This window comes from Abrus precatorius, unplaced genomic scaffold, assembly GCF_003935025.1.
Source record: "Abrus precatorius isolate BTA unplaced genomic scaffold, Abrus_2018 Scaffold4, whole genome shotgun sequence".
Lineage (NCBI taxonomy): Eukaryota > Viridiplantae > Streptophyta > Magnoliopsida > Fabales > Fabaceae > Abrus > Abrus precatorius.
Window position 1 is genome coordinate 587,745 of NW_020874384.1, and position 21,634 is coordinate 609,378.

Below are 21,634 nucleotides of genomic sequence, written 5' to 3' on the forward strand. Positions count from 1 at the left end.
AACAGCATTTAAAATATACAAGACTCATACAAATACGATCGGAACAAATGGAAAGAAGGAAGATCAACTGCAAAATTAAATAGAATTAATTTTGATTCGTTAAATGCAATTGACATGCGAATTTAATTAATTTAAACATGAACATTTCATATATTTTTTTTTATTAAAACATATATATTTTTAAATTAAAAATTGGAGAACTTATTTTGTAACTTTAGAACATGTACTTACCAATGATGAATGATTGAAAGCCGCTATGAGAGCCTGGCGAAGAGATTTATCTTTGCCAGACTTTTTCCGGCGACTTGGTTTTCCGTCTTCTCCATCACCCTTCGCGGCGGTGAAAGCTGACGACAACTTGGACGACAACTTGGTCGGCAACACCACGCTTTGCTTCTCCGACACGGCAATGTAGGAGACAAGCGGGTCGGCATTTTGCAATTTCCGACGTGGTTTGACGACAACGTGGTCGTAGCGGTCAGATTTGAAACACTGAAACAAAAAACATTTGACTCGGTTCTTAGGCTTGATCTTCGAGGACTCCATGGTCGGAAGACAAGCCTTGACTTGAAGCTTGTTACGGTGTCGATGGTTACGGTAACGTCGTTGAATTGGTGGGTTTTGGCGGTTGGGGTTTGACGGTTGAAGGAGATCCAAGGGTATGTTTGGATGGTTAGAAAATTAAAGACGTGAATGTGAGCATCATAAGAATTAAGCGTTTAAGAATGTTGTGATGCTTGGAATGTGGAAGGGTTTTTACGTAGTATGTTACCACAAAACAGTTTGATCAAAGAACAAAAAAACACATACTGAATTAATTAAGGAGAATAACATGGGATCTCACGTTTGATTAATTGCATCATTTGCATGCCCAAATCACCATTCGAACATTCCTTGGATTGAGTCATAGTCAAAATGAATAGTAAGTTGCTTGACAGCGTATTTGGATCGATTAACCATTTCTTTATTTAGGTAAACGAGTAATCAAGTATTTAATTTTTGGCATCTGTTGCGTGATGTCTAAAATTATTTGAAATTGAAATTCTAGGCGTTCATGATTACTGTTTTGGTGATTGAACGGCTGATAAAAGCTTTATTCGGATAAAAGTTAGAGTATAATTTATTTTCGATTTGATTTATGTATAAAAAAAACATATTTATTGTTCTTTTGACAAATTACTCTCTTTATTAGAAAGTTTTGTTAGTGTTCTAGACTAAAATGTATTTTCTCTCGTCATCATATTTTAATGGTTTTTTTTTACCTTCAATAATCAAAAGTGGGATACATCCATTCATATTTTTTCATGTATAAGATCTAATTCAACAAAAATTTATAAATTTTTTTATACACAATAATTTTATATATTAATCAATATAATCTTATGTGAATAAATTTTCGAATTGTATCAACAAATATTGCATAGATAGGTTTCCAAAATTATCAATCAATTACTTTCTTTAAGTTACCAATCAAATAAAAAAATATTTCGGACATAATTTTGACTGAAATCCAAATGAAATATTCAAAAAGTAATTTATCTTTGTTTTTTTATTTCTTATATTCCTCACAATCAAATTCTTGATTAGGAGTATAATAATTTTATTCTAAATTTTAATTTTCTGACATGCAAAATTACGTATGTCATCCCTTTGCATTTGTTGGATTTAACAAGTATGCTTTTGTATTCGTCCAATCCTAATGTACTGTTTAAGGTTTATAGTTTACTTAATTTCTTAACTTTTATTGATATAACTCAATATCTATGTATTTGTGAACAGTATAATTATGAATATTTTATCATAATTAGTGTGAAAACTTTTTTTTTCTCACTCAAATTGGAGTATATTCTTACCTTATATGTTCTTATTTAGGTACAAATTCAACTTTCACTATTTTAATTTTTTATAATACTCAATTCTTTTTTATGGATAGGATAGCTAATAAAATATGTTTATTTTATCACATTAACTCACCAAACTATTTATATGGACAGTTTTTAAAACCATCAAAACTGAATTAAAGAGAAAATTTTTGACTTAATTTTAGCTCAATTTTATCTAAAATTTTTAAATGGGTAATTTCTCTTTATTATTTCCTTTTTCACATTCCTTTTATTCAAATCTTTGATTAGGATAAATGTAATATAAAATAATCTCATATATATATATATATATATATATATGAATATTTTTTTAATTGTTAGAACTATTTGATATGTACTCCAAATCATTGATTATTTATTTTTTTAAAATTACTAACTAAATCAAAATGAAGATTTTATATAAACTTCAACTTAAATTCGTATGAAATCTTTAGATAAATAGTTTTATATATATATATATATATATTCCTCCTTATCAATCCTTGATTTAAGAGTATAATTAATAATTTCATTATATATTTTAATTTTCTAACTTATAATTATGCATGTTTAATTTAGATACCACGTTTCTCTAATTAGAATTAACTATCACATCTATGCTTTTGTTCAATTTATTAAACAAAATTTATGCATTTGTATTAACTTAGTACTAATGTCAAGTTATTGCATTATTTTTTGAGATCTTTAATTTCGACATAGTTGAATACTCAGTGTATTCATTTTTGGCCAATGTATACTTAACTTTTATTTACTAATTTTAAATATGTTCCTTCTTTTTAGGAATTTCATAGGTTACATGTGGGTTCAAGTACTACGCAATAATGCATGAAGAACATTTGATTATTATGAGAAAAAAATTAATATCAATTTAATCTAGAAACAACATAATTGGCTGCAATTAATTATTATCACCATAAAAACTAGTATGAGAAATTGGAAGTCCAACACCACTTAGGCACACTAGACCTTAGATTGGGTCATCTCATAACCGTGTCACCGTCACCATCGGAACTAGTGTTGGATGTTGGAGGTCCAACTTACTCCAATCAAAACAGTGTTTAATCAAGTTCTTAACCATATAAGTATAATTGAGGATTTTTAATACAAATGTCTTCCATTAAATAAATTCAAATGTTAAATTTTAAGAGATTTAATTAATAACTTGTATTGTTAGTCTGTTAAAGGAGTTATTTATTTTTATTATTATAAATATACACTTTTATTATTTAGACATGTGATTGTTTATGTCATGTTTTTTTATTGAGTTAATGATATTATCTATTAGTATTTAAATAATTTTTTAAATTAAAATCAATAAAAGATCAACAATATCTTAAGACTCGAGACTCAATTAAATCATTCATTATTTGAGACTTTTCTTGCAAAACTAGCTTGATAGAAACTGTAACTTCATAATTCTCGTACTAAAAGATGAAAAAAAAATTGATCAAAGAAATAATCAAAACAATAATAACAATGAAGTTTTGAAAAAGCACATTAATTAACAACACTAATCAACAAAAATCTAACCAATATGCTAAAGGAAGTTTAACTTAACAACAAAAACAAAATCATTCCGACATTCCCCATGTCTAGGAACCTGAACCCTAATTTCTAGAAATTTAACTAATATCAATAATCAATATTACTTCAATCTAACTCAACAATAAAACCTTCAGATTAAATTGACTACCATTCATGAAGTGGTGTTGCCAACCATGGAAGCACAACCGGGAACAAACGCTTTTGATCGCTAAAATTAAATTCGGGATGAAACCTCAATACTTTGCTCACCATGTCATATGAAGCCACACGACCATGTAATCTCAAATAGACAACATTCTCGTCAATAGGATGAAAATCGAGAATCTTAAAGAGGTTATACTCTCCGTCAACAAGTGGCAATCTTCGTTGGACAATATTATAGAACCATTCCCTATTTATAGTTGTTTTCATTCTCGCTAACGAAACACAATGCAACAAATTCCATTCATCTCCCTCAACCTCAACACTGTGATTCTTCTTTAGTTCCCAAATATACAAAACAGGAACAGTACGAATTGCCACGCGAACCGCACATAGACGCCCTTGGCGTACTCTCAGTGAAGGTCCTATTTTATGTTGTTGAAAAGATCGAACTTTCGGGAGCTTAATTACATGATTGTGATAACCTGATGATGAATTTAAATCCACTGCCAAAATCCCAGTATGCAAACTACGCGTTATTGCATAAAGTGTCCCATTACAAACTATAAGTTTTATTATTAAATGAGTACGAAAGTGTGTTTTCAACTTTATATTATGTTGTACCCATTTCCCTGAAGAAAATATTTGTAACACGAGAATATCATGACTTGATATTTCTCTTAGTACTTGCAGCACCTTGAATTTTTTGCTTCCATCATGAGAATCACACATAAGATGAGCACAAAAATTGTTACCATGTTTGGTTGGAGGAAGAGCCCTCCACTCTTGAGTTAATGGGTTGCAAATGTAATATTCAACAAGTCCGACTGCATGCGTTGCAAAGCATAAGAACAGGTCTTTCAAAGCATGAACAACATGCATATTTTTCTTCTTACTGCGTCGATAGCAAGGGAGAAAATTGAAGGAGAATCGATGAGATTTGAACACTGAGTCTGAATCCTTGCATGCTGATTTAAGCCTTTTACCGTTGAATGAAGAGTACATAAAAGTCCACCAGCCAAGAAAACAAGGATTAGGCCTAGATATCAGAAAGAACCACTCTTTTGAGACGCACTTGCACCGCATCAAATACTTATATGGGAGTTTACAGAATATTTCAATCTTTAAGTCTCTGGGTAGATCATCAAACTGCGTAGTTTTCTTCCGCTGTTGGAACATGAGAGAACGATTTCCAGCCATAGGCACGATGAGAAGAGACGACAGAAGTTATATACGGTAAGTGATGTACTGTGATCAAAAACGTGAAAAATAAAGAGAGAAGAAAGAATTTAAATAGGAATAATGTGATCTTTAGTATCATTATCTTTAAGAATTAAGAGATTGAAAATTACGCGTAGATTACCCTTACGATTTAGCATCGTTATCTTTCAGTTGAGATTTGAACTGAAGTAAAATTTGAACTGTTATGCTTAATTTAAAAATAAAAACAAATTAAAAAGATATATTCATTTTTTAATAATAAATATTTTATTATATTAAATAATAATATTTAATATATCAGATAATTTTTAAAAATATTTAATCAATGAACTTTATTTTAATATATAATAAAATTTTAAAATATATACAGGTAATTATAGGCTACAAGATTGCAAATTTATAAATGTTTAATTTACTTAAAATTGAATATAACTATGAAAATAATATCAAATATATTAATTGAATTTTTATGCATATAAAATATCATTTCATTAATCCGGCTAAGTAGTGTTAATCTCCAGAAGAGTTCAGTAGCTACAAGGAACCGTTAATCCGGTCAACGTCAAACCACGGTTCAAAGACGGTCCAGTTTTGAAATCTCATTTTTTTTGCATTGCATTGGAGCAGGATAATTGAAGCGCCCAGTGAGTGAGTGTGTTTTGCTCCGTGAAGGGTTTTCGCTGTTTCTCTGAACATGGCAATCGAATCCTTGGATTTGTTCCGTTCCAATCTCTCTCGAGTTCGGATTCCACAACCTACCAATCGCATCTTCAAGCACGAATGCTGCGTTTCTTTCGATACTCCGGTTATCTTTTTCTTCTTTCGTCCAAGTTCTGAACATTATGAATTTTAGTTTGAACTAACTTCTTTTTCATTTTCTAATTTTGTTTATGTTATCTGAATTCTGAGGTGATGACTGCGCTGTTTCTTCGATTAACTGTTTTTTTTTTTTTTTTCCTTAAGATTTTAAGCATTAGGATTTGTAATGATTATTCCTTGGCTGCAATGGTTTTGTGATTTTTCAGCATTGTGGTTTGAAGATATCAATGTTAATGGTTGTCAATTCTTGTGATTGGAAATCGATGTTGTTAGCTCGCTACATGTTTAGAGCGTCACAATGCGTGAAATTGATGCTTGTTTGGTGCTGATATTTTTTTTCTTACAAATTTCAGAGATCAGAAGGTGGTTTGTTCATCGACTTGTACACTTTCCTTGCTTTTGGGAAGGATTTTGTTGATTGGAATTATAAGAAGACAGGAAATCCTGTCTATTTGCATATAAAGCAGACAAAGAAGTTAATTTCAGAAGACAGACCATTAAAGAAGCCCACTATCTTGGCTATAGGTGTGTGAATATTCATTCTTCGCTATATATTATGATCATGCAGTTCATATGATAAAACATTAAGATGTGCTTTGTGATTATCCTGTGTTCAATTTCAATCTTTGTTCAGTTGTTAAACTTTTGTGTTTTTCACTTATATTTCTTTTTTGCCACACTGAGTATATAGCTCTAATATTCTAGGTATTGGGTTGTGGGGCCATCACTTTGGTAGTTTTGTGAATGCTAGATCGTTATTCTCTCTGATTATTGGAGTTTTTGACAACCAGCTGTGCTGTTTTTGGATAACATAATTTTATCCTTCTAATTAAATTGTAGGTGTTGATGGTGGTTTTGATAACAATGAGCCTGAATATGAGGAAAATCATAGTATAGTCATATTACCTGAGTATGTGTCCCTTCCATTCCCCTCTGTGGAATTGCCAGAGAAGGTATTTGTTCCCCTCTTTTTAATTTTCTCTGTTTATTTACCCCTTTTATTAATTGAAGAGAAGTTTGTGCTATATAGGGTAATAGGAATTTAGTTTAGTTGTCTCATTTGTTAAAAATATTTTAGGTGAGGTTGGCAGTTGATACAATCTTGTTATCTGAGGGTGCCGAACGAAAGGAGCAACTTGCAGCTTGGACTGCTGATAAGAAACAAGTTAGTGCCTATGCGATGACTTTACAACAGATTGACAATGGTGTTGTTATTCCACCCAGAGGGTGGAAATGTGCTAAATGTGAGAAGACTGACAATCTTTGGCTAAATTTGACTGATGGAATGATTCTTTGTGGGAGGAAAAACTGGGATGGAAGTGGTGGAAACAACCATGCTATTGAGCATTACCAGAAAACAAGCTACCCCCTTGCTGTAAAGCTTGGGACTATCGCTGCAGATCTGGAAGCAGCAGGTGATGCCTTCTTGCTGATTATTGTGTTTTGAGTTTTATATGTTCCTATTAATACCGACAGTTTACTTGTATTGTGTGCAGTCTGTAATTATGGGAGGAAACTATTATGTCTATCTGATTATTTCTGGGCTACAATTTACGAGTGTTTTGTTCTTTTTTTAACTGTTATTTTTATAATGGTCTGATTGGTTGATTATGCAGCTTTTGGGAAACTGTATTTTTTCTACTCTTCAAGTACTAATTAAATAAAAATTTAATTATCAATTTAATATCTCAATGCTGAGGAAGGGTATTTCTGAATGAAATGTAAATATAGGGAGTTTCTCTCACATTATTCAGGGGGAAGGGACGGGGATAAGATGAAGTGAAACTGTTTTTTAATAGGTTTAAGCTTGGATTCACCATGCATTGTGTAAATTTTTTTAAAACCATTTTAAAGAACAATCTTTTTTTTTACTTGTTTATCTGTTTGATCCATCCCAGACTCTAGGTGATTTTTATCTGGTGAGATTTATGTAAAGATAGAAGTGTGTCCTTTGGAGGTTAGATGCCAGCTGCCACTTTTGCATGATATAATCTTCGAAGAGATAAATTACAAATTTATTATTATTTTATCAAACAAGCTTTAAAGGTTTCATTATTTAAGTACATTTGTCACGCTGTGATGTTCTGTTTCAGACTAAATAGTTTTGTTTTTAGCCTGAACAAATTATTTTAACTATGTAATATAATTATGCTCTATGGAATAGATGATGGATTTTTCATTTTCTGTGCTGTGTGCTAATTATGGAATTCATTGTGGCAGCTCAGATGTTTTCTCGTATCCAGAGGATGAAAGTGTCTTGGATCCACAATTAGCCCAGCATCTGGCATTTTTTGGCATTGACTTTTCATCACTACAAAAGGTTAATTATTTATCTTAAATAATATTTCTCCAATGGTACTTATCACTCATGAATTTTCAGACACTGCACCTATATCACAGACACACACAATCAAAACTACATTGTAGGGGATTTTTTTCAAGTGAAATGAACGGATTTCAAACAACATTTAAAATGAAAGAATTTGAAAACTCTCTCTTTTCTCCCCACCATGATTGTTTTATCTTCCATTCTTGTCTTCATTTTTAAAATAGCCCACTTTTTTATATTTAGACTGAAATGACAACTGCTGAAAGAGAACTTGATCAAAATACAAATTTTGATTGGAATCGGATCCAAGAAAGTGGACAAGAAGTAGATCCAATTTTTGGACCTGGATATACAGGATTGGTCAATATTGGAAACAGGTAGAATTGGTCCCCACTGCTTACTGCTGATTATTCAACACTGGGTTGACACTTCTATATTTCTTCATTTTGTTCTTTCAGTTGTTATATGGCTGCAACTATGCAAGTTGTGTTTTCAACAAGATCCTTCATATCACGGTCAGTTCATGTCTTTTATTTTCTTACAGCTTTATGAACACTGTTTGCATTTACTTCAATTGCTTTTATTTCATTCTTAGGTACTACTTGAACCAAAGTCTAAAGAAGGCATTTGAGGTGTCTCCTGCCGATCCAACTGTAGACCTAAATATGCAGTTGTAAGTGCATGTGTGGCTTAACTTATTTTTGTGTTTAAAAAAGCTTTTTGGCTAGAAAGCCTTTTGTGTGTATAAATTAAACAAACCAATCATGTAATGTTAGTCTTTCTTACTCGATAGTCATGTTTAGTTCATTTGAATACAAGTGTATTGGTCCTTCATGCATGTTTTATTGTATCATTGATAATTGGCTCCAACAATCAAAAGAAAAAAAAAATATGGAGGAGAATGAGAAGTCAAAAGATGAAAAATATTGTTCAGTCAACTTTTAAACTTACATGATGACATGAAACTTTTTGTGATACGATTGATTAAAATTATAATTTACTTCTCAAAACTCTGCAACCCTGCAAAGCTTGTGAAAACAGTCACAGTATTCTTTTTTAGGAATTAATTAATCAATTCAGTATGATAATTTAGCACAGCTAGATATTGAAAGATTTTCACCCATTATTTTACACAAAATTTTAGCCACCCATTGTGTCAAGAATCTGTATATCTCTTATATGTGGCTACATTATTTTTCTTGTTGATTTTATCTTTTGATACAGGATATGTCGTGCTATGTTTTGAAAATTTGATAAATTGTTGTTACAATTCACAATATATAATAAAACCATAGATGCACTCAAGAGATATTCAGACTCTACAGAAATCAGATTGGTTGTCTCATATATTGTTTTAATAGCATTTGTGTCAGTGTATATGGATGTTTGTTTTATTTTAATTTAGTTTCTTTTTTTCCATGGTAAAGATGGATTTGATAATAGGTTACTTGTGTAGATAATCCATATGTATAACCGGACTTGTAAGTTCTAGGAGAACATTCTGTTTCCTCCATAAAATATTTTTTTATGAAAGGAGGTACTTCAAGCTAGAGAGTATAGACCCTTTTTAATTAATTATAATTTAAAGGAGAAGTTCAATTATAGTTTCATTTATTGACAGGACAAAATTGGCTCATGGTTTACTTTCTGGTAAATATTCTGTTCCGGCATTTGAGGTATGTCCCAAGAGCTTGGTAAACTTCATTTGAAAATTTGTTTAGAGTCTTAGCTAATTTATATGTTACCTTTGGCATCCAGATCGATGAAAAAGAAGATGTTGCTACTTCAACTACAACTGCTGTAAGCTTTCTGGCTCTCCTGTGATTTAAAATTTAAATTTCTTAGTCTATGTTTACCTTAATGCTTACTGAATTTTCACAAATAGGGTATGTTTGATTTCTCTTTTAAAAAGAGTTTTTTATTTTTTTTCTAAATGTAGTATAAATTTATACTATATTTAGAAAAAAAAAAAAATTCTCTTTAAAAGAGAAATCAAACATAAAGTTCTTGTTTTTCTTTTTTCTCTCTCTATGTCTCAAATTTTTCCCTTTAAGTTTATATGCTTTTGGGGTGGAACAAAATATTTACAGGGGATGGACTTCAATTAGGATGGGGTTGAATGTGTTGTTATTGCATTCGGTTGAAGTCTCAGTTGGAATTAAAAGAAGATTTACGTTATTTAATGTTTTCTCATCCTCTTTTGTGTGTTGTTTCTTATTCACATCGACTTTCTTCAAACATTAGAAACAAGAAGGGATACGCCCACGTATGTTCAAATCTGTAATTGCTGCCAGCCATCCTGAATTTTCCTCTACGCGACAACAGGTATGTTTGACAACTATTTTTCATTCCCGAGCATGCATAATGAGATAAGAAGCAAGCATTGAATATTTTTCTGTTTCACATGTCGAAAATTATTTCCAAATTTCAGTTGGAACGCAAACTTAAGATTATTTGCCTTTAAGAAATCATTTTATTGTAACCTTATCTTCAAGTATAATGGTTAAGATATGCATTTCCCGCCTTTCATAAGCAACACACCTCTGAAAAAATATGGATTTGAAAGTTTGGTTCAGCACTTGAATAATTAATGGGTTTTGTTAACATCAACACTCAAGGGTAAACTTAAACAACTAAAAGTGATAAATTTTTATGGGGAAAAAAGTATTCATTGTTTAAAATATATAAAAATATAATCAAATATAAAAAATTTTGATTTATAATTGTTTAAAATTAATATTAAGGATTGATGTTGACGACTATTAACAAATTATGTTTTTAAAATCAAGCATCGAATTTTGCTACAATTTTATTTTCATGTCTTTTTTTCAATTTATTCTCCATTTTATCTAATACCTTAATTTTCTAGTAAGATGGATGAATATTTGCGTTTTAAATTATAGTTGCAGTCATAATGCTCTTTAATTTTCATCACTTGAAATTTTATTGAATGCCTATGATCTTTTTTTAATATTATATATATTATCTAAAAGTTGTGTTTTTAAAATGGACTTATGGTTTAGCAACAGAGCTTACAGTTCAATGAACGATATTATCTTCAATGTCATAGCAGTTTAAAACAACTTAGTTTTACTTATGGTTTCTTAATAAATTTTGGCCATCTTATGTGTTTATTTTGGCTTTAAAGAAGTCTAGAACAGAAAATGTATAAACATAAGTTGTTCTGATTCTTCAAAATTTTCTGCCATTCTTTCTTTGATATGTAGTATATTGTTCTGCCTAATGTCAGGTTACTTTGCTACCTTTTGACTGCTTGATTTCAACTTGATGTCAGGATGCTTTAGAGTTTTTCCTGCATTTTCTTGAGCAAGTTGAACGAGCTCACGCTGGGAAAACTGAACTGGATCCATCGAGGAGTTTCAAGTTTGGTATTGAAGATAGAATTTTGTGTTCATCTGGAAAAGTTACATATAATAGAAGGCATGACTACATTCTTTCTCTCAATATCCCATTAAATGAAGCAACTAACCAAGGTGAATATTTATGTCAGTAGCTTTTTCTTAAGTGAGAATTGAGATGTATTCAGTATCACAAATCTAATACTTGTTTTGTTTGAGAAATCTCAGAAGAATTAGAATCCTTTCACAAACTGAAAGCAGAGAAACTTGCAGAAGGAAAAGAAATGTAAGTTAAGGTACTCAGAAATCTTATTATTTCATTCGTATGTTTCTTTGGGGACTACTGAGCATATTTATTCTGATAGAAATGGTGATGAGATTGTGCGTCCTAGGGTGCCTTTAGAAGCTTGCCTTACAAACTTCTCAGGTCCAGAGGAGATACATGACTTTTACAGTACTGCTTTGAAGGCAAAGACAACTGCACAGAAGTAAGTTTTCTTAAGCTTGTAAATATATTTAATTACGTTGCCGTGCTTGCTGTACCAGATAGAAATTACATAGGCTATATCATGGAAATGAGTTGTTTACTATTAGGCATTATTTTTCCAGGCTAATATAGTTATTAATCCCCTTATTGTTGGAGCATTTGATAATCTTCTTGATGCTGAAACATTTACTCCATAGGACTGCAGGTCTGATCTCGTTTCCTGATTATCTGGTGTTACATATGCGGAGATTTGTTATGGAGACAGGATGGGTACCCAACAAGCTTGGTATGTTGTCTTAATATGCCTATTTACAATAAAAGTACTATTTTTTAAAGAATTTTCTGATTTATATATTTTGTTAAGCATTTTTCTTCTTTCAGATGTGTATATTGATGTTCCTGATATCATAGACATCAGTCATATGCGCAGCAAAGGTCACCAGTCTGGAGAAGAGCTGTTACCAGATGGGGGTACGTGAAAAAATTTTCTGTTGCACTGATATCCTATGTAGTTTCAAGTAGAGAAAAGAGATAATTTATTTCATCGAAATCAGATGTTTTGTGTCAAAACTAAATTCTGTGTTATGGTGCCCACATGTCACTGTTTTATATGTTTAAGGTCCCACTGCTATATCTAGTGATAAATAATATATTATTTGACCAAATTTAATAGTGTCATGTAATTCATATAGTCAAACCTTCCCTAGTGGGATAAGAACTTATCTTCATTGTTGTTGTAAGGTCCCACACTCCCACTGCTATATCATTGATGGAATTTGATGCTCATAGTGATAAGTATCATTTCCCATTGCTGATGATTTTATATATGTGCTTTCAGTCCTCTAAATTGGCTTTTTATTACTCTTTTCTAATCTGTTTTCAACTGATCTTGTTCATTTCTTACATTAATAAATATAGTTGGTCCGTCACATTGTCTCAAGCAGCAATTTTATTCTTGAATGAATACATGTGATGAATCTGATTACACTACCCTTTTTAACTCGCAAATTTTGCTTCTTACTGGTTTTTCAACTTGGTAGCCAACCACACATAGTGGTATAAGGCTTGTTATTATTGTAATATTGATTTTTCAACGTAGTTATATAAAGTTGTCTTTCTCAGTTAAATAATGACAATCAATAACTATTTTAACGGGACTAAATCTGAAAATTATGCGGGTTGCAGTATCTGATGAGGAGGATTCAAACAAAATTTTGCCCAATGAAGAAATTGTCTCACAGCTGGTTTCCATGGGCTTTAATCATCTGCATTGTCAGAAAGCTGCCATAAATACATCAAATGTTGGAGTGGAAGAGGCAATGAATTGGTTACTATCTCACATGGATGATCCAGGTATATGATTTGTTTTTCTTTTTTTTCACCGTGTAAAACAAACTTGTTTGCAAGTTTCCTTATAATGCAGGACTGGTGCTGGTTTTTTATTTTTTTATTTTTTAACTTTTACATAGATATTGACATTCCTATTTCCAAAGGCAATGGCTCTGAAACTTCAACTATTGTTGAACAATCGAAAGTTGACACCCTAATGTCGTTTGGATTTGAAGAAGAAATTGCTAGAAAGGCACTGAAGGCATCGGTAATTTTGTTATATTTTCCCCTCCCTTGTAACTGTAGGATTTAGGTATTTGATAAATTGTGGCGGAATGTTTGACTTTATTGACGGAAGTCACCGTTATGTAGGGTGGTGACATTGAGAAAGCAACAGATTGGATATTTAACAATCTTGATGCATCAGTCTCCAGTATGGATGGTGCCACGTCAAACGCTGCTTCCCCTCCCAGTGATGTTGACCTACCTGATGGTGGCGGGAGTAAGTTGCTTATACTTTCTCTGACGTACCTTGCTGTTGGTTTTATTGATACTTACTCTGAATTGGAAAAAAAAAAAAAAAAAAAAAAAAACGGAAAAGGTTGTATTGTTGTGAATCGTGATCGTTTAATTTTACTTCCCCTTTCACCACACCTGAAAATTTCGTGTCGCATTTTTCCATTTTGCTGCTAAGTGATTACATTTTCTTCCTAGGGCTTATTCCAATTCTTGTTGGGTTGGGTTGGGTTGTGGGCTGTGAAAATTGTTGCATCTTATTGTTTGTTAACAATGTAACAATCTTATTTTCTTTGGCATTCCAGGATATCGCCTTCTTGGTATTGTAAGCCACAGTGGAAGCTCTACGCAGTGTGGTCACTATGTTGCTCACGTTTTAAAAGATGGTAGATGGGTTATTTTCAACGACAACAAGGTTGGGGCTTCCATTAATCCTCCGAAGGAAATGGGCTATCTTTATTTCTTCGAGAGGCTTGATTAAATATAGTGTGTCAGGCGTTGAACAAGGTGAACATTTCAATCATGAAGAGGCGCAGGACGTTTTAGAATGGCACTAACAAGCCACCTACTTCTGCTGACGTGATAATTGCTACCCTTGTCTTATTAGCATGGTGAACAATCCTATAATTGGCTGGATCTTCTTTTCTTGCTTGTCAGCATTAATGAAGCGTTTTGGAACGTTATTTATCATTCATCTTCTAGAAATTGGTTGCATGTTCTTAGGAATTCAGATAACAATAGAGTAACGAATGATCAGTTTTAGGAATTCAAACAGTACAGCAACGAGCGATCAGTTTTGGTGAATGTTATGCAGTTTCAAACAATAGCAAGCGTATTGGTCGCGCCCAATTGTCATATGATCAATCAGTTTTGGTGAATGTTATCAGTTTTTAGAATGCCGTGCTCGCAGCGTGATTTTCGAAACTCAATAGGAATAGAAGAGAAAAAGGCATTGAAAATTTGTGCATTAACTGTTGCAGCTAAGAAATTTACCATCCATACTTCTGCACCACCATTCTCAAAATTTTGTGCAAACAAAATGGCCACCTTTTACGGGGCCACCAATCCATCAATGGCATAAGACAGAGTTTCTGTCCAGTCAGCTTTAAATAGCAGTGTCTGCAAAGCATTCAACACATCATATTCTGGATCAAGTCTTCGCTGCCAACCCTAAAGAGGAGACAGGAACAAATGCATAGAAAAATAAATTCACGTTTTACCAAGACATATCACAGTATTAGTTTGGAGCTCTAAACCTTCAAAATAATACTTAAATATCCGAAAAATAATAACTACTTCATGCCTAGCCCTTTAATTTAAGTTTTTTCAACATGTTTCTAAATACACTAATTGTAGTAGAGCAAGACAAGAGAAAATTTAAAGAAAAATAATTTTTAAAAAAATGCCTTTCTATAAGTTTATTTAATGAATGTTAGTTTCTAACAGAGTTCAAATCCAATGGCATCAATTGATTTCAAGTAGTTAAACCTACCCATAGGATATTGTCTCGCTATTGTTGTATACATCCCAAAATTGAAAACCAATTACTGCCTTTGTTCTCAGGCATAAGAGCATAATTGATTGGTGATTTAAGTTTTTACGGTAGTTTTGATTTTATACAAAAATTATTATAAGAAAAGTAAGCTTAATCATCATAGTTTAGGGACAATCAACAGACTAACTTTCTTAATCAGAAAACTGCAAAGATGGACATAAGGCACAGTATGGTTTACCCCTCAGGCGGTAATAAAAAGTGCATTTCTAAACAAACATTCCACATACTTTTTAGATTTTTAAATACTGTTATTAAAATTTGAAAAGTATATCCTGATGGATCACAAAGGTATTAAAAAAGTGAGATGAATTTCCAACAGTATACTAATAGCAATGCACAAATGCTAAATTACTCATGTTGTCAACATTCATTTCATTCACACAGGTTTCAAGAATACTTTGTAGAAAGTGTTATTCAGAGACAGAGCTTACCTCCAGAACCAGCATGGTCACTATCACAGCACAAACATTGCCATCGATATTGACTTTAGAGCGTCTAACATGCTCAAGCAGTTGTTGCATACGGTCAGCTGTGTGGACAGATTCACCTTCTGGGGACCTCCAAAATTTAAATGATTTGTCCACTTCCTGTTAAAAGCTAAAAGATTTTATTAAGAAAAGAGAAGTGCAGGTTGATGCTGAAATAACAACTTCAAATCATTAGCCAACAGTACAGCAGTTATAGATTCAGATGGAAAAACTATTAACAACAACATACATAATACAATATGGATACAAATGTTTAGAGTCGCAACTGAGGACACAGATTAGGAGTATCAAATTAACATGCACTTTTTAAGTCAAAAGTGGTATGCAATCCCCACAAAAAAAACAGGTTTGACCAAGGTAGCAAGGACACTTGAACTTAATTACTTATCAGAACTTTGTAAACCCCAAATGTGCAAAACTTCAAAGTATCTATCAACTATAGACCTTCAACCCACAACGGGTATCAGAGGTCAAATGAATGACTGTTTTTCAGATATAGTATGGCAAGTGAAGGATAAAATTTGTCACAAATGTGAATGCAAAGCAATATTAATGTGTTAACAAGTTAGCAGGATGCTAACAAAAATCGTATATGAAAAAGCATAAAACAGTGTTTCTTACCTCAATAAAAGATTTTGGGTCTGGGCAATTCTGTTGTTTCGATAATCTAAGTGTGCACTCTGCAGCAGTGCAGCCATCTTGAAGTGCAACAGCCTTTAAGAATTCTAGTAAACCTTCTCGTTCCCTCTTGGAAAGTTCAGTAGTCATACCTACATCAAGGAAAATGACATGAGGCCTTGACTTCAAGAGCCATATGGGTGATGATTTCCTGTTCGCTACACGGACAAGAATATTTCCAGGATGCATGTCTGCATGGAGAAAATTATCCACCTGTAAGAAGAGAAGACATATCCAAGTAAAGGAAATTGATAATTTTACTCAAATGTCTACTTCTATTCATCAGATAACAAATTAGCAATACAAATTGTAACTATAAGGAAAAGGGAAAAACATTTAGGATCTCTATGATGCTCCAATGCATTTAAGAAAAAAACTATCACCAAAACAGTTAACCGTAGATCAAGAATCTCATCTCGCAAAATCTGTAAAGAATTCACCAACATCTATTGATATCAGATGTTAAACTTAGACACTTACACTATTTAATAACTTTTTATAGAATGTAAAATTTACCAAATTGCAACACCGAGTCACCGACCTCTACGAATACATCTGAACAATGAGACATGAAAACATCTACAAATAGAAACCTGGACATCTCGTGCGACTGCGAACAGGCCCAACTCTTTGCCAAACAGAGACTTCCTCTGACTCGTGAAGAGGGAGCCCCACTTCCTCACTTCTTTGACATTGTATGATTTACTATTTGAATATGTTTTATTAACTTTGATATAATGTTTCAGCTTCATTATTATGAGCTTTTTAACATTTTCTCTGTATGAGGTATACTCTTACGAGTTTATGAGCCAAATTTATCAGTCAAGTTTATGAGCACCTTATGAGTTTACTTAAACTCTCAAGTTTAACAACCTTGCTAGTAAGGTTACTTGCAAACAAAGCTGTTTCCGAAGTAATAATCCTCTTCACTCATTTAAAAAACAAATACTCTTTCAAATTTAACACACAAACACATAATCTAAATCAACTAGATTAAATGTTTGGTACTATACCAGTATACCTTATTATCATTCTATATTTTCATGAATTACATAACACCACCAACAGACAACAAAATCTGATAAGTTATTAGGGAAAGGAAAACAATAAATTGCACAGGAGAATTCATAATATTTTACCAGAAGCATCTTTAAAAGAGCATGTGTTCCAATATGAGCTAGAGCACTTTTGAAATCCTCATATCCGTCATGCCGATCAACATAGTGCAAAACACTTTCGCCTTGTTCAAAGGTTTCTACCAAAACAGAAGGGTGCACAAGGGGATACAAAGGCACTGGGAATGAAACATCTTTCCATCTCCGGAAATTATAGATAAAGCGACAAAGATGTGCTGCCTCCCTTGAAAGATCAACTTGAGACATCATAAAGACAGCAAATTGCTGTATGCTTTCATCTAATCTCAACCACTTCAAATTAGGGAATAGAGATGAAATCTTGGCAACAAGATTGATAATGATGAAATCCCTTCTAATTGCTTCAGAAACCCCTGGATGTCGGACCTTCACCGCTACAACAACAGGCTTGATTCGCTGACCAGGGAATTTGTATTTTATTGTAGCTCGATGCACTTGAGCAATGCTACCTGAAGCTACTGGTTCTTCCTCAAAATTTTCAAATATTTCATACAATTTGCGACCAAATGCATTTTCAATACATTTTCTGGTATAACTAAATTTATGTGATGGTGCTTTGGTGTGAAATTCTGCAAGTTCACCACAGAGATCCCTAGGAAAGAGATCTGGTCGAGTTGCAGCCCATTGACCCCATTTAATGAATGCCGGGCCAGCTTTTTCAAGCGTAACGCGGACAACATGAATCCATGTTTTTCTAAATTGAGTGCCAAAAAAGTCAACAAAAGGAGCCATAACTATGCAAGGAGAGAACAAAATCACCAAATAGATAGCCCTGAGAGACAATATAAAAATCTCAAAGGTTGCTAATAGAGCTGAGGTTAAATATACAGGTCCATCTTGTGAATGCACATACAGTGAATCCCTTATTGGGAAAGATTCTGCTTCTGCCACCTTTCCTTGTGTCCAAGCAAGTTCTCTTATTATGAAAGCAATCACACCATGAACAACAAAATTTGATTTGATCATGGCCAAACTTACTGCACGGGCAATTTGACCAATTGGCGGTAGAGCTGGCCCTTTATGGATACACATCCTGTTCCAAACAACTAGGCCATGCTGAAATTTTGCATTATTTGCAGGGAGGAAATGCAAGTTCCTCAACCTGCTACTCATAAAAAAGTTAAACTTTGATTTAAGTAGCATGGATGGAGTTTGTCCTTTGTGTGAACATCTACATAATGAGAAAAGTTTGAATCTTGAGTAAGGGGACTCCACTGGATACAATACTTCCAAGCAGCCCCTCTTGTGAACAGAACGTGTAAGCCTTCTAACATTTCCACAAGCAAGAAGCCTGCACATTACATTGCATAAATATTCTTCACATACTAAACTGAAACATAGCTAAGATACAGAATCTCTCTCTCTCTCTCTCTCTCTCCACATCATCCATCTATGTATATGGAGAGATATAATTTAATTTTGATGCATCGGTAAATGCAACCAATTAGAATATTGATAAATGTGACTATAATTAATTATTATCAGTGTGCACAAAGACAAACTCAACTGTATAAATCAAGTCAAACAAATAAACTATAGAAACCTAAAATTCCAGAAGAAAAAAGAGATTAGCTTTCCTCAGAATGGGAAATTTCTATAGCAGGGTTTATCTGTTGTTCTAGAACCTTTCTATTTACGTCCATGCAAACAAGTATCAAAGAGAAACATAATCCACTTTGAAGTTAAGGCAACACCACTAGGACTGAAGAACCACAAAATTTTTTATTTTTTTTTTAAATAACAAAAACAGCAAATGTCAAACAACAAGAATAAGCCTATTAGCATTAGTATTTGATATGCATTTATGATTTATGAATGCTCCAAATAAGATGAAGGGGTGGGATTATTATGAATTTTACACAATGAATGAAAGCATATGCAGACTTAAGAGTTCAGAGAAAGGTGATATAAAAAAAGCAAAGATGAAGAACCTTGACATGGTGACGTGGATTTCGGGACGGCGAAGTCCAACGTTGCACACAACATCCTCGTCCTCGGGCGGTGAGGCTTACGCGGCACGTGGAGGCGTTGACATGTGTCAGTGTCGGAGCACCGCAGATTCTGAACTCGGTGGCATCTTTCGTGGTGGCTGCGATTCTTTTCATTTTGGACTATTATGGGCCTTTCATTTTCCTATTGGGACTACTTCTACTTTTTGTACATTTGGGCCTTTACTTAATATAAAAAATTTTAAACTAAATTTTAATTGACCAAAAAATGTTTGCTGAATTTAGAAACCAATTTAATTTGATTTCGGGTGCAATTGAAAGAGCTTGTAAGAAATCTATAAAAATAACTTATGAGTTTCATAATTTTTGTTAAAGTTGTTTTAATAAATATTTTGATATAATTTATCAGTTTAACTTTTATTATAAGGATTGAATTAACATGGAAGATTTATATAGTTTGTATGAGCTTTTAAAACTAGTTATTACCATTTATCATTCTGTAATATTTTTATTTCTCAACAATTTTGAATGAGCGAATTTAAAAGTGCACTTAATTTTTAATTTATGTCATATTGGATTTAGCAATTTTTAAAGTATAAAAGTCGTGAAAACTTTTTTTTTATTTTAGTTGTGCATTTGTTGAAATTGAGTATAAGTGTATATTGTTTAAAAGATTAATAATAAAAAATATCAAAAGCTTTCAATAAGCTGAATATTATTTGAAATAACTTTTTATAGGTTAACTTTAAAACGTATAAGTTTCTTTTGTTTTTTTCTTTGTTAAATAGCGCTATTACCTTATTGACAAAAATAATCATAAACATACTCTTAAAATTCATTGAAATAACCATAATTTTACAATCTCTTCCTTTTTCTTTTAAATAATTTTTTTTAAAGATACGTTTAACAAAATATTTGAATGTATGTTTACGTAAACCTATTAAACAAAGACTCGTAAAAAATCGAAACTTTGGTCATCTAGAGCTCGATCATGATTCAAGAAGAGTAGGATGATCAAAGTTAAACCTAGCATTAGGTGTTCTCAAAACAAATAATATCCCCCTAATTGGGTTTTCACATCATTCCAAACAAGCACGTACTTTTAAATCTTAAAGATGATGAATGTGATGCTGATCACTTTTTAGTACATCAAGATTTAGCATGTGATAGCAATAAACTACGGAAATTACCATAAGAATACCCAATTTACTAAAACAATGTTGAATAGCTATACCATTTGATGAATAAGTCAAGGGTTATTTAAGTTGAGCACAAGAGCACGAAAGAAACACCCATCTTTATTTTCCTTTGATTTTCCAAAAATGTAAAGTTTTACTTAACTTAATTATCTCACTCACTATGAACATGGAAAAAAGTTAAAGAGTGAACGAAGCTTCTCTCTCTCCTACACACACACACACACACAAACACACAAAACGTACGCGGCTTTAGGTAATCAGAAATTACTTAATAAAATCCAAAACTGTATACCTTAGAGACGAAGCAACGCTGGGTTGGATTGAAGTATTTTGCATTATTGCATGCAAAATGCCAAAGCGTCATTCTCAACTAATGAGATTGATAGTCAAATTCCATAGACACTTTACTAAAAGTCTTGGGTTGTTATTTACAAGGTTACATCAAATCTAAACTACTCAGTTGCTAAAGTTGGTTAATTAGTATATTTATGGTGGTAGACCTGCCAAGTTGACATCACCCTTTACAGGTGTTTGAAATCGTGATATGATATCAAAATCAACCCTCTTTATTCTAATTATCAATTTAAATCATAAGAATTTATATCAAATTTACTTAACTATGAAACCTTTGACACTATCAACAAAAATTTTGTTTATAAATAATGTTAGTTTAGTTTTTATTAGTATAATTTTTTTAATAAGAATTAAATTGTTAGTATAAATATTGTGAGCCTATACTTAATAATATAGTGTATTATATAAAAATTATGATATAAATGTTAATATATTAAATCTCAATATTATGCATTAGTATAAATAATTAAGGTCTATATTAACAATTCATGTTTTGAAGACCATGACAACATTGATGGTTTTTTTTTTGTTAGTGAATAATTTTTTGGTAATAGTAGAAATATTATTTACAAATTAATCGAATAAATTCTTAATTAATGTAACTTGTATTGATTTATAAAGTATAAAT

The 21,634-nt window shown here is 32.2% G+C and overlaps 3 protein-coding genes across 6 annotated transcripts; 1 reads left to right on the plus strand and 2 right to left on the minus strand.

The window, feature by feature from the left end:
- Nucleotides 1-3,572: 3,572 nt before the first annotated feature.
- On the minus strand, nt 3,573-4,769 carry LOC113865101 (F-box/kelch-repeat protein At5g15710-like). Its single transcript, XM_027499466.1, has one exon. The coding sequence runs from the start codon at nt 4,767-4,769 to the stop codon at nt 3,573-3,575; it is 1,197 nt and encodes a 398-aa protein (XP_027355267.1).
- A 543-nt stretch (nt 4,770-5,312) lies between these two features.
- LOC113864301 (ubiquitin carboxyl-terminal hydrolase 14-like) lies at nt 5,313-14,521 on the plus strand. Of its 3 annotated transcripts, none has more exons than XM_027497870.1 (20): nt 5,313-5,595; nt 5,963-6,134; nt 6,450-6,562; nt 6,688-7,024; nt 7,835-7,929; nt 8,182-8,315; nt 8,397-8,453; nt 8,534-8,611; nt 9,560-9,614; nt 9,697-9,738; nt 10,183-10,263; nt 11,234-11,432; nt 11,526-11,583; nt 11,663-11,785; nt 11,982-12,070; nt 12,166-12,255; nt 12,970-13,137; nt 13,254-13,381; nt 13,486-13,615; nt 13,935-14,497. In XM_027497870.1, the coding sequence occupies exons 1-20, from the start codon at nt 5,485-5,487 to the stop codon at nt 14,108-14,110; spliced, it is 2,436 nt and encodes an 811-aa protein (XP_027353671.1). In that variant the 5' UTR covers nt 5,313-5,484; the 3' UTR covers nt 14,111-14,497. The 3 variants fall into 3 exon arrangements, with proteins under 3 accessions (XP_027353671.1, XP_027353672.1, XP_027353673.1); XM_027497871.1 differs by having other exon boundaries at nt 5,344-5,595; nt 13,278-13,381; nt 13,935-14,521; XM_027497872.1 differs by having other exon boundaries at nt 5,344-5,595; nt 11,690-11,785.
- LOC113864302 (probable serine/threonine-protein kinase abkC) lies at nt 13,242-19,577 on the minus strand. Of its 2 annotated transcripts, none has more exons than XM_027497874.1 (5): nt 19,436-19,576; nt 17,490-18,795; nt 16,294-16,563; nt 15,616-15,771; nt 13,242-14,748 (listed from the first exon to the last, which is right to left on the minus strand). In XM_027497874.1, the coding sequence occupies exons 1-5, from the start codon at nt 19,441-19,443 to the stop codon at nt 14,680-14,682; spliced, it is 1,809 nt and encodes a 602-aa protein (XP_027353675.1). In that variant the 5' UTR covers nt 19,444-19,576; the 3' UTR covers nt 13,242-14,679. The 2 variants fall into 2 exon arrangements, with proteins under 2 accessions (XP_027353675.1, XP_027353674.1); XM_027497873.1 differs by having other exon boundaries at nt 14,431-14,799; nt 19,436-19,577.
- Between the last annotated feature and the right edge of the window lie 2,057 nt (nt 19,578-21,634).

Coding starts and splice junctions, on each gene's coding strand:
- LOC113865101 (XM_027499466.1), bottom strand. CDS start 4,769: ATGGCTGGAAATCGTTCTCTCATGTTCCAACAGCGGAAGAAAACTACG.
- LOC113864301 (XM_027497870.1), top strand. CDS start 5,485: ATGGCAATCGAATCCTTGGATTTGTTCCGTTCCAATCTCTCTCGAGTT. Junction 7,930..8,181: donor ACTTTTCATCACTACAAAAG/GTTAATTATTTA, acceptor TTTTATATTTAG/ACTGAAATGACAACTGCTGA. Junction 8,454..8,533: donor ACAAGATCCTTCATATCACG/GTCAGTTCATGT, acceptor TTTCATTCTTAG/GTACTACTTGAACCAAAGTC.
- LOC113864302 (XM_027497873.1), bottom strand. Junction 15,772..16,293: donor ACCCAAAATCTTTTATTGAG/GTAAGAAACACT, acceptor AGCTTTTAACAG/GAAGTGGACAAATCATTTAA. Junction 14,800..15,615: donor TGACCATGCTGGTTCTGGAG/GTAAGCTCTGTC, acceptor TCTCCTCTTTAG/GGTTGGCAGCGAAGACTTGA.